Raw genomic sequence first — 13,094 nt, 5'->3', positions numbered from 1 at the left:
CTGTAGTGTATATATACAGTATACTGTCCTCTGTAGTGTATATATACAGTATACTGTCCTCTGTAGTGTATATATACAGTATACTGTCCTCTGTAGTGTATATATACAGTATACTGTCCTCTGTAGTGTATATATACAGTATACTGTCCTCTGTAGTGTATATATACAGTATACTGTCCTCTGTAGTGTATATATACAGTATACTGTCCTCTGTAGTGTATATATACAGTATACTGTCCTCTGTAGTGTATATATACAGTATACTGTCCTCTGTAGTGTGTATATACAGTATACTGTCCTCTGTAGTGTGTATATACAGTATACTGTCCTCTGTAGTGTGTATATACAGTATACTGTCCTCTGTAGTGTGTATATACAGTATACTGTCCTCTGTAGTGTATATATACAGTATACTGTCCTCTGTAGTGTATATATACAGTATACTGTCCTCTGTAGTGTATATATACAGTATACTGTCCTCTGTAGTGTGTATATACAGTATACTGTCCTCTGTAGTGTATATACAGTATACTGTCCTCTGTAGTGTATATACAGTATACTGTCCTCTGTAGTGTGTATATACAGTATACTGTCCTCTGTAGTGTGTATATACAGTATACTGTCCTCTGTAGTGTGTATATACAGTATACTGTCCTCTGTAGTGTATATACAGTATACTGTCCTCTGTAGTATATATATATATATACACAGTATAGTGTACTCTGTAGTGTATATACAGTATTCTGTCCTCTGTAGTATATATATACAGTATACTATAAATAGCCTAACCGATTCTGCAGCGGCATCTGCAAGAAAGAAAGTGGCCTTCTTCAGAAGAGGAATACTGTCCAGGATCTCCTCCCGAGGGGCCTTATTCGCTATATGGTGCTCTAGTTGTTCAAACCACAATGCGAGTGTACGAGCCACACACGTCGCTGCTACCCCCGGTTTTAAGAGAGCTGCTGTAGCTTCCCAGGTTCTCTTGAGCAGACTCTCGGCTTTCCTATCTAGAGGGTCCTTGAACTGCGCTGCGTCCTCAAACGGAAGGACCGTTCGTTTAGCAATGGAAGCGTCCACCCTGGGAATGGCCTCCCAGTCGGCACAGTCCGCTTCGTCGAAGGGGTATCTTTTTTTTTGAGGCCCCGTGGGATTAAGGAACCCTTCTCCGGCTTCTCCCATTCTGCAAGTATAATCTTCTGGACGTTGTCCGGGACCGGGAACACCGATTTGTGCCTCTCCCCTAAACCCCCAAAAATCTCCTCCTGGACTGACTTGGACCTCTTAGGGACCTCCATCTTAATAGTGGCCCTGATGGTTCAGATCAATTATTCGATATCCTCTGGGTTAAAGAGGAATCTCCTGTACTCACTACTTTCCTCCAATTCCTGAGATCTAGTAGAGGTCCCCACATCTGACAAAACAGAGTCGGCCGAGTCCAGGTCACTCCCAGAGTAGTCCAGGCCTCTGGAGGAGGGTGGTCTGTGGCCCTGACAGGGCTGGGGTATAGGGGAGGCAGGGGGGTCCCTAGCGGCCAACGCTGATTGGACCTCCGTTCTGACCAGAGTCTTGATCTCCTCCATAAAACTAGAGGACTCTGCCTTCACCACGGTAGAGGTGCAGTCTTTACACAGTAACTTGGACCCTGAGGAAGGAAGGCGCTTAGAACAGACGCCGCACTTCCTGGGTCTGGATTTAACAGAGGAGGTAGACTTTTTCTCCACCGCCCAGAGTGGTAGGGGGCTCAGGACCCGAGCCAGTGGTGGTAGGGGCGCTCATCTTCTCAGCTCCCATCCACTTGAGTTGCTGTAAGCAGGTAAGGTGAACCGTGGAGGCCTCAGAGCGGTCCGAATCAGCGTTCCTTTTTGAGTTTGGCGCTGGCGGCGGCCTCCGTGACGTCACGACGCTGGCCACGCCTCCCGGCGTCTGACGTCATCACCTGGCGACTGGAGGGAAGCACGTCATAGCGTCGCTCCAGCCGCCCTACCGCACTGCTTCAAGCCCGCCTGGGCCGCCGCAGAGGGAACTTCACCGGGATCACCATGAATGAGGGTGACCCGGGCATAGACCGCACCTGGAAGAGGGAAGAGCCGGACCCCGGAACCGACCTCCGGTCTAACAGATGACACCCCGCCGTAGCAGGGTGCGAAGAAAAAAGGTAAAAAAGGACTAGGGAACCCAGAAGAGCTCCCAGCGCCTCTCTGGCATTTCTTCCTTGACAGGACAGGAAAAACACTGGCGATGAGGGGTGGCGGTGGGGTTTTTAACCTGTGTGTGCTTTTTTCCTGTCCTATCAGAGGAAGGCAATCTCAGTTTGTGCTGTCATGGAGATGACTGGGGAAATACAGTATAGAGTACTCTGTAGTATATATAAGGTATAATGTCCTCTGTAGTATATATAAGGTATAATGTCCTCTGTAGTATATACAGTATACTGTCCTCTGTAGTGTGTGTATGTGTGTGTGTATATATATATATATATATATACTGTCCTCTGTATCATATATACACAGTACACTGTTCTCGGTAGTGTATATATATCTATGTAGTATATATATCTATGTAGTGTGTGTGTGTGTGTGTGTATATGTATGTGTGTGTGTATATATATATATACACTGCTCAAAAAAATAAAGGGAACACTTAAACAACACAATGTAACTCCAAGTCAATGACACTTCTGTGAAATCAAACTGTCCACTTAGGAAGCAACACTGAGTGACAATCAATTTCACATGCTGTTGTGCAAATGGGATAGACAACAGGTGGAAATTATAGGCAATTAGCAAGACACCCCCAATAAAGGAGTGGTTCTGCAGGTGGTGACCACAGACCACTTCTCAGTTCCTATGCTTCCTGGCTGATGTTTTGGTCACTTTTGAATGCTGGCGGTGCTTTCACTCTAGTGGTAGCATGAGACGGAGTCTACAACCCACACAAGTGGCTCAGGTAGTGCAACTTATCCAGGATGGCACATCAATGCGAGCTGTGGCAAGAAGGTTTGCTGTGTCTGTCAGCGTAGTGTCCAGAGCATGGAGGCGCTACCAGGAGACAGGCCAGTACATCAGGAGACGTGGAGGCGGCCGTAAGAGGGCAACAACCCAGCAGCAGGACCGCTACCTCCGCCTTTGTGCAAGGAGGAACAGGAGGAGCACTGCCAGAGCCCTGCAAAATGACCTCCAGCAGGCCACAAATGTGCATGTGTCTGCTCAAACGGTCAGAAACAGACTCCATGAGGGTGATATGAGGGCCCGACGTCCACAGGTGGGGGTTGTGCTTACAGCCCAACACCGTGCAGGACGTTTGGCATTTGCCAGAGAACACCAAGATTGGCAAATTCGCCACTGGCGCCCTGTGCTCTTCACAGATGAAGGTTCACACTGAGCACATGTGACAGACGTGACAGTCTGGAGATGCCGTGGAGAACGTTCTGCTGCCTGCAACATCCTCCAGCATGACCGGTTTGGCATTGGGTAAGTAATGGTGTCGGGTGGCATTTCTTTGGAGGGCCGCACAGCCCTCCATGTGCTCGCCAGAGGAAGCCTGACTGCCATAGGTACCGAGATGAGATCCTCAGACCCCTTGTGAGACCATATGCTGGTGCGGTTGGCCCTGGGTTCCTCCTAATGCAAGACAATGCTAGACCTCATGTGGCTGGAGTGTGTCAGCAGTTCCTGCAAGACGAAGGCATTGATGCTATGGACTGGCCCGCCCGTTCCCCAGACCTGAATCCAATTGAGCACATCTGGGACATCATGTCTCGCTCTATCCACCAACGTCACGTTGCACCACAGACTGTCCAGGAGTTGGCAGATGCTTTAGTCCAGGTCTGGGAGGAGATCCCTCAGGAGACCGTCCGCCACCTCATCAGGAGCATGCACAGGCGTTGTAGGGAGGTCATACAGGCACGTGGAGGCCACACACACTACTGAGCCTCATTTTGACTTGTTTTAAGGACATTACATCAAAGTTGGATCAGCCTGTAGTGGGTTTTTCCACTTTAATTTTGAGTGTGACTCCAAATCCAGACCTCCATGGGGCGAAAAATTTGATTTCCATTTTTTTTATTTTTGTGTGATTTTGTTGTCAGCACATTCAACTATGTAAAGAACAAAGTATTTCAGAAGAATATTTAATTAACTCAGGATGTGTTATTTTTGTGTTCCCTTTATTTTTTTGAGCAGTGTGTGTGTGTATATATATATAATAATATGTATTTATATAGCGCCACCATACTCCGCAGAGCTTTACAAATTCATAGGGTTCATGTACAAAACGAAACTAACCAGCTAATATGCAACTGAAACCCTAGGAGTCAGGGCCCTGCTCACAAGAGCTTACAATCTATGAGGAATTGGGGGTGACATCAATAGTTGGATGTGATAAGTAGGATTTGAGCCATTATTGAACTGACAGGAGGGGTGCCGGCCGATCTGCTTCAGGTTTGGGACTACTAGAGGATCGAGTTTAGGCCGGAGGAGTTGGTGGGGGAGGTTTAGTCTGGGAAAAGTCATTTTAGGTAGCTTGATAAGCCAGCCTGAAAAGGTGTGTTTTTAAGGCATGTTTGAAGATGGAGAATGTGACGAATACCACGTCTCGTGCCCGCTTAAAGTCACCTACGTCGAGCTCACGAGACGCAGTATAGTCCCTCGTTACTAAGGCGTGACGTTACGCCCTCCAGAGGAGCCTGTAAGGTCAGTCTTGGTACAGTTTACACAGACACCTCCTGTCCACGCGGGCACAGAGAGGCAACAAGCTGAGGGAGCCTGGTCACTGCCGCAGTGAAACAGCGTGTTCTCAGCCCGGGTATCTGCCACCAGCTTCTCGTTTAATATAAGCCCGGTCCACTAACGGGATTAAATAGGGTGAGAAACCAACCCGCAGTAGCTTATAACTAGGCCGAAACACGGACGTGGGGATTCGTGATCGAGATACAAGACAGCACAAGATTAAATGATATATTTGATCACCTTAAGGGCTCACTAGATATAACACAATATAGACAGAGAATATATACAGTGGTCTGAGGTTACAGATACAGGTGGTATGGTACAAACAGGATTACACAGAGTACAAGTCAGTTACCGGATAGATGAATGCTCCTTTGCTGTATTCACATGGAGGGCAGTTATGTCAGCTGGTTTCCAGGTCTCTCCAAACACATGGCACGATGTGACACCCTTTCAGTAAAAGAAACGCCCGCTTGCTGGCACAAGCCTTTTAAACTGTAGCCGGCCCCTCCTCTGGGAAGGGTCCACTCCCACCTCTTCTGGGCTGACATTAAGTGACCCACAAAACCCTTTAGGGTTCATAGCTCTAGACCAGAATGTCGTAGGAAGGTGGTACCGGGCCTAATTGATCCGCCTGGGTTCCGGCTACAACTAGAGTCCAAACATGAATGAACAATCACCAGCGGCTCAACCTCTCACCTTAAATGGATGAGGTGCTCACCTAAAAAGGCCCACCCATAGGCCCAAAGGAATGTGAACAGTGTGTGTGTATATATACACTGCGTGCAGAATTATTAGGCAAATGAGTATTTTGACCACATCATCCTCTTTATGCATGTTGTCTTATTCCAAGCTGTATAAGCTCGAAAGCCTACTACCAATTAAGCATATTAGGTGATGTGCATCTCTGTAATGAGAAGGGGTGTGGTCTAATGACATCAACACCCTATATCAGGTGTGCATAATTATTAGGCAACTTCCTTTCCTTTGGCAAAATGGGTCAAAAGAAGGACTTGACTGGCTCAGAAAAGTCAAAAATAGTGAGGTATCTTGCAGAGGGATGCAGCACTCTTAAAATTGCAAAGCTTCTGAAGCGTGATCATCGAACAATCAAGCGTTTCATTCAAAATAGTCAACAGGGTCGCAAGAAGCGTGTGGAAAAACCAAGGCGCAAAATAACTGCCCATGAACTGAGAAAAGTCAAGCGTGCAGCTGCCAAGATGCCACTTGCCACCAGTTTGGCCATATTTCAGAGCTGCAACATCACTGGAGTGCCCAAAAGCACAAGGTGTGCAATACTCAGAGACATGGCCAAGGTAAGAAAGGCTGAAAGACGACCACCACTGAACAAGACACACAAGCTGAAACGTCAAGACTGGGCCAAGAAATATCTCAAGACTGATTTTTCTAAGGTTTTATGGACTGATGAAATGAGAGTGAGTCTTGATGGGCCAGATGGATGGGCCCGTGGCTGGATTGGTAAAGGGCAGAGAGCTCCAGTCCGACTCAGACGCCAGCAAGGTGGAGGTGGAGTACTGGTTTGGGCTGGTATCATCAAAGATGAGCTTGTGGGGCCTTTTCGGGTTGAGGATGGAGTCAAGCTCAACTCCCAGTCCTACTGCCAGTTTCTGGAAGACACCTTCTTCAACAGTGGTACAGGAAGAAGTCTGCATCCTTCAAGAAAAACATGATTTTCATGCAGGACAATGCTCCATCACACGCGTCCAAGTACTCCACAGCGTGGCTGGCAAGAAAGGGTATAAAAGAAGAAAATCTAATGACATGGCCTCCTTGTTCACCTGATCTGAACCCCATTGAGAACCTGTGGTCCATCATCAAATGTGAGATTTACAAGGAGGGAAAACAGTACACCTCTCTGAACAGTGTCTGGGAGGCTGTGGTTGCTGCTGCACGCAATGTTGATGGTGAACAGATCAAAACACTGACAGAATCCATGGATGGCAGGCTTTTGAGTGTCCTTGCAAAGAAAGGTGGCTATATTGGTCACTGATTTGTTTTTGTTTTGTTTTTGAATGTCAGAAATGTATATTTGTGAATGTTGAGATGTTATATTGGTTTCACTGGTAAAAATAAATAATTGAAATGGGTATATATTTGTTTTTTGTTAAGTTGCCTAATAATTATGCACAGTAATAGTCACCTGCACACACAGATATCCCCCTAAAATAGCTAAAACTAAAAACAAACTAAAAACTACTTCCAAAAATATTCAGCTTTGATATTAATGAGTTTTTTGGGTTCATTGAGAACATGGTTGTTGTTCAATAATAAAATTAATCCTCAAAAATACAACTTGCCTAATAATTCTGCACTCCCTGTATATATGGGCACACTCCATCCCGGAGTTTTAACATTGCTTAGTAAAGTGGAGCATTATGGGAACACCAGCCCCTTTAAAAGAATGTGGAAGCGCTCACTCAGTTGGCCACTGAGGAAGAGGTACAGCACCTCGAAACGCGTCTGGCGTAAGGAGTGGGCGTATGTCTCATTGATCAAGGAGAGACAATATCACCATCTAAAGAAAAAATCGAGAAAATCAAAAAATTCGGAGACATTCGAATCCTGGAAAAATCGCCGCTTACCAGTGACGTCACTTCAGTTCCATTCGATTTCTGAAGCTACCAGGTCACGTGGGACACGTAGGGGTTCAGCACACCACGTGGGACGCCGCTGGTCTGCGGCCGCCTGGAACCAGCGCTGCCACAACGCAGTGAAGAAGGTAAGACCCAGCTCCTGTTAGGAGGGTGCCTGTGGTTTGTTGGCTGCTCCGAAGTTATCAGTGACTGCCTATTGATTTAATAGAAGTACGTCCTGGACTATGCCTGGATTTTGCATGCTATGATGATACAGTCCTCCACAGTGTTATAGCCACCTGCACTTAGCACATCGGCAGGTTGAATTCACGAGTTGATTGACATTTGCCTAAGCTGGACGATCCTAGGAGCATTTGTGTATTGGATAAAGGAGAGGATGATACAGCCAGTATAGCATTGCTGTGTGCTTTGTGCTTTGTGTGCTGGGGGTTTATGGTGCAGACTATGTTGCCATGTATAGCATTTTATATGTGTTAGTATTTTAAATTTGTATATTTTAATAAATTACATCCACTTGGTGGATTTAGTACTCCCACTTGCAGTGTGCCTATATAAATATATATACATAGAGTCCAAACATGGTGCGGCTATGTGGTTTCTGCGGGGAGTTATGTCTATCTCCCTTCCCTGGCATACCATGCACCCTTCCATTGGACATATCTATCAGGTGGCTTTCCCAACAAAGACTTCTGATAGAACACGCCAATGTATCCCACTTTTTCGGAATACTAAATCATCCTGACAGATACCACGGTCCTAATGCCATTTGAAGTGAAAATTGTGGAGCTCCTACATTTCATGTCACTACACATCTGAATACTGTTCCCACGTGTGCCAGTACCAGCCTGTCCGCACATCCAATATACTGTATATGTCTCTTCTTACCTTGCAATGTGAGAGGCCAGTGGTCCTCCATCATGGCATCCTTGTACAGATCCTCATGTCCTTCTAAATACTCCCACTCATCCATGGAGAAATAGACAGCGACATCCTGACACCTTATAGAAACCTGATAAATAAAATAAAAGGGTCGATTATGGACTTCCTGAACTATCCTGGCCTCCGTTCAGCCATAATCTAGCAGGTTCATGGATGAGATGGCAAAAAACAGCTTCCCCCACTGCCCTACAAAAAGGCTATCAGAGACCACCTTTGGGTGACGGATCATTGACTGCTCAACATGCCTCTATAACACTCTTGAAGACATTTTGCCCAATGGACAGATTTTGAGAGACGCGTCATTGAACTGAGAGAATCAGGATGGTCATTTCAATTAATTTCCCACCATCTAGGTAATTCTGACCTAGCTGTTAGGAAGTGTTAGGAGAAGTGTCCCATAAGGACACGCACATATGGGGAACAGGCTCCAGACGGCCGAGAGAGACCACTCATAGAGAGGATTGTTTGTTCAGCCAGCAAGCATGAGCAGCTAACACAGTTTTGTGGTCCATCATCCAGACCCAGGCGGCACCTTCATTACACACCCATCTTTGCCCTGACTTATCAGTAGAAAATTTGGTGTTATGGTATATGTCCTACCATTGACAGCCAACCACTGTCACCTTCATCTGCAGTGGTGAATGAGAAAGCTGAACTGCTATGGACTGGAAGCGCGTTGTGTTTAATGATGAATCCAGCTTTTGTTTGGGATTCAGTGACGGTAAGGTTTGGATGGAGGCTTCAAAATGAGCACTTCAATCCTGTCTTTGCTGTGGCACAATTTACTGCCTCAAATGCTGGTGTGATGATCTGGGGAGCTATATGCGAAGGACATCCTGCCACCACATGTGTTCCTGTCATGGCAGGGCTGACAACTGCTGGTGTGATGATCTGGGGAGCTATATGTGAAGGACATCCTGCCACCACATGTGTTCCTGTCATGGCAGGGCTGACAACTGCTGGTGTTATGATCTGGGGAGCTATATGCGAAGGACATCCTGTGGCCACCACATGTGTTCCTGTCATGGCAGGGCTGACCACTGCTGGTGTTATGATCTGGGGAGCTATATGTGAAGGACATCCTGCCACCACATGTGTTCCTGTCATGGCAGGGCTGACAACTGCTGGTGTGATGATCTGGGGAGCCATATGCGAAGGACATCCTGCCACCACATGTGTTCCTGTCATGGCAGGGCTGACAACTGCTGGTGTGATGATCTGGGGAGCTATATGTGAAGGACATCCTGTGGCCACCACATGTGTTCCTGTGATGGCAGGGCTGACAACTGCTGGTGTGATGATCTGGGGAGCTATATGTGAAGGACATCCTGCCACCACACGTGTTCCTGTCATGGCAGGGCTGACAACTGCTGGTGTGATGATCTGGGGAGCTATATGTGAAGGACATCCTGACACCACATGTGTTCCTGTCATGGCAGGGCTGACAACTGCTGGTGTGATGATCGGGGGAGCTATATGCGAAGGACATCCTGCCACCACATGTGTTCCTGTCATGGCAGGGCTGACAACTGCTGGTGTGATGATCTGGGGAGCTATATGCGAAGGACATCCTGCCACCACATGTGTTCCTGTCATGGCAGGGCTGACCACTGCTGGTGTTATGATCTGGGGAGCTATATGCGAAGGACATCCTGCCACCACATGTGTTCCTGTCATGGCAGGGCTGACAACTGCTGGTGTGATGATCTGGGGAGCTATATGCGAAGGACATCCTGCCACCACATGTTTTCCTGTCATGGCAGGGCTGACCACTGCTGGTGTTATGATCTGGGGAGCTATATGCGAAGGACATCCTGCCACCACATGTGTTCCTGTCATGGCAGGGCTGACAACTGCTGGTGTGATGATCTGGGGAGCTATATGTGAAGGACATCCTGTGGCCACCACATGTGTTCCTGTCATGGCAGGGCTGACAACTGCTGGTGTTATGATCTGGGGAGCTATATGCGAAGGACATCCTGCCACCACATGTGTTCCTGTCATGGCAGGGCTGACCACTGCTGGTGTTATGATCTGGGGAGCTATATGTGAAGGACATCCTGCCACCACATGTGTTCCTGTCATGGCAGGGCTGACAACTGCTGGTGTGATGATCTGGGGAGCTATATGCGAAGGACATCCTGCCACCACATGTGTTCTTGTCATGGCAGGGCTGACAACTGCTGGTGTGATGATCTGGGGAGCTATATGTGAAGGACATCCTGCCACCCATGGCTTTTTTTCTGGCGGAACGCACCGGAACGGCGTTCCGCCACCTTTTGACATCGCAGGCTGCGATGTATCAGCGGGGAGGGACTGGGAGGAGGAGCTGGGGCCGGTACGTTCACTGTGCTCCGGCCCCATTGCCGCTCCAGTAGAGACTTATAAAATGTGTAATTAAATGAGTAATGATTCATGCTGCCCCCTTTGTAGTATAACTTTCAATATATTGTAATCACAGGGCTACTGTTATCGTAATGCAGGCCGGCCGGGCAGACGAGCGGCAGCGTCACTGACTGACTTCACGTGCTTGCGCCGCCTACTTCATTCATAAAGTAGGCGGCGCAGGCACGTGACATCAGTCAGTGACGCTGCCGCTCATCTGCCCGGCCGGCCTGGATTACGATGTCAGTAGCCCTGTGATTACAATATATTGAAAGTTATACTACTGAGGGGGCAGCATGAATCATTATTCATTTAATTACACATTTTATAAGTCTCTACTGGAGCGGCAATGGGGGGTCTGTGGATGACACTGTTATGGGGTGGGGGTCTGTGGATGGCACTGTTATGGTGTGTTGGAGGTCTGTGGATGGCACTGTTATAGAATGGGGGATCTGTGGATGCCATCCCCAGATCCTCCACCCCATAACAGTGTTATCCCCAGATCCCCCCATTAACAGTGCCATCCCCATCTGGGGGGTTTCTTTGCTGGGCTGGACTTTTATAGCCCCCCCCCCCCCCCCAAATTTTACTTGCGGTCCTAGGGGGGCGGTCTTAGGGGTGGGTAGGGGGCAGTCCTAGGGCTGGGTAGGGGCGTGGCCAGGGGAGGGGGGGGGTGAGTTCCACCACCTTTTCTCTGAGAAAAAAAGCCCTGCTGCCACCACATGTTTTCCTGTCATGGCAGGGCTGACAACTGCTGGTGTGATGATCGGGGAAGCTATATGCGAAGGACATCCTGCCACCACATGTGTTCCTGTCATGGCAGGGCTGACAACTGCTGGTGTGATGATCGGGGAAGCTATATGTGAAGGACATCCTGCCACCACATGTGTTCCTGTCATGGCAGGGCTGACAACTGCTGGTGTGATCTGCGGAGCCATTAAAAAAAACGGTCATTCACCAATAGTAGTGATACAAGGGACACTAACAGCTCAGTGATATATGGGCAGGACATCCTGTGGCCACCTATGTTCTTCTCATGGCAGGGCTGACAACTGCTGGTGTGATGATCGGGGGAGCCATTGCATACAACAGTTGGTCACCCCTAGTAGTGATACAAGGGACACTAACAGCTCAGTGATAGGTGGCCACAGGATGTCCTGCCCATATATGTTCTTCTCATGGCAGGGCTGACAACTGCTGGTGTGATGATCAGTGGGGGCCATCACATACGACAGTTGGTCACCCCTAGTAGTGATACAAGGGACACTAACAGCTCACTGATATATGGGCAGGACATCCTGTGGCCACCTATGTTCTTCTCATGGCAGGGCTGACAACTGCTGGTGTGATGATCGGGGGAGCCATCGCATACAACAGTTGGTCACCCCTAGTAGTGATACAAGGGACACTAACAGCTCACTGATATATGGGCAGGACATCCTGTGGCCACCTATGTTCTTCTCATGGCAGGGGTGACAACTGCTGGTGTGATGATCGGGGGAGCCATTGCATACAACAGTTGGTCACCCCTAGTAGTGATACAAGGGACACTAACAGCTCAGTGATAGGTGGCCACAGGATGTCCTGCCCATATATGTTCTTCTCATGGCAGGGCTGACAACTGCTGGTGTGATGATCGGGGGAGCCATTGCATACAACAGTTGGTCACCCCTAGTAGTGATACAAGGGACACTAACAGCTCAGTGATAGGTGGCCACAGGATGTCCTGCCCATATATGTTCTTCTCATGGCAGGGCTGACAACTGCTGGTGTGATGATCAGTGGGGGCCATCGCATACAACAGTTGGTCACCCCTAGTAGTGATACAAGGGACACTAACAGCTCACTGATATATGGGCAGGACATCCTGTGGCCACCTATGTTCTTCTCATGGCAGGGCTGACAACTGCTGGTGTGATGATCGGGGGAGCCATCGCATACAACAGTTGGTCTCCCCTAGTAGTGATACAAAGACACTAACAGCTCAGTGATATGTGCAGGACATCCTGCGGACATGTAAAAGAAAAAAGGTAGCGGATCTGCACAAATTAAGGTGAAACAATCAAAAGTATATGCTCAACACAACTAACAAAGTCTGCGTGCTGTCTCTTAGTCCACGGGTGCTCACACATCTCTTGTTATGATGATATACTTCAGTGCTGAATGCAGGTACCGCAAGGATCGTTTCTGCCCATTATTCCAGCACTGCAGCCTTAACAAAAGATGCATACATAGTGCGCTCCGCGTACAGATAAAAATAGTCGCACTTTATTGTACTTACAAAGTTGTTGTCTTAATCAAATCACATAAAATATCACTGCCTGACCCGGGTTTCGCTCCACTTCGTCAGGGGCGTCCCGAGATTCACTTCTGGTATAGTGTTGAGCGCGAATATTCTAATCGCAAATTTTTATTGTGAGTATCGGCA

General features: G+C 47.9%; 1 protein-coding gene across 1 annotated transcript in view; it reads right to left on the bottom strand.

Annotated features, from left to right (window-relative positions):
- Positions 1-7,256: 7,256 nt before the first annotated feature.
- Positions 7,257-13,094, bottom strand: part of LOC120984154 (gastrula zinc finger protein XlCGF53.1-like) — a 47,348-nt gene continuing 41,510 nt past the window's right edge. Inside the window, exons 4-5 of the mRNA XM_040413300.1 lie at positions 8,305-8,351; positions 7,257-7,263 (exon numbers count right to left, since the gene is read on the bottom strand). Coding sequence (XP_040269234.1) covers positions 7,257-7,263; positions 8,305-8,351 — 54 coding nt within the window. The remainder of the gene's footprint in view (positions 7,264-8,304; positions 8,352-13,094) is intronic.

Source organism: Bufo bufo, unplaced genomic scaffold (assembly GCF_905171765.1).
Source record: "Bufo bufo unplaced genomic scaffold, aBufBuf1.1, whole genome shotgun sequence".
NCBI lineage: Eukaryota > Metazoa > Chordata > Amphibia > Anura > Bufonidae > Bufo > Bufo bufo.
This window is presented reverse-complemented; position numbering and strand designations above follow the sequence as displayed.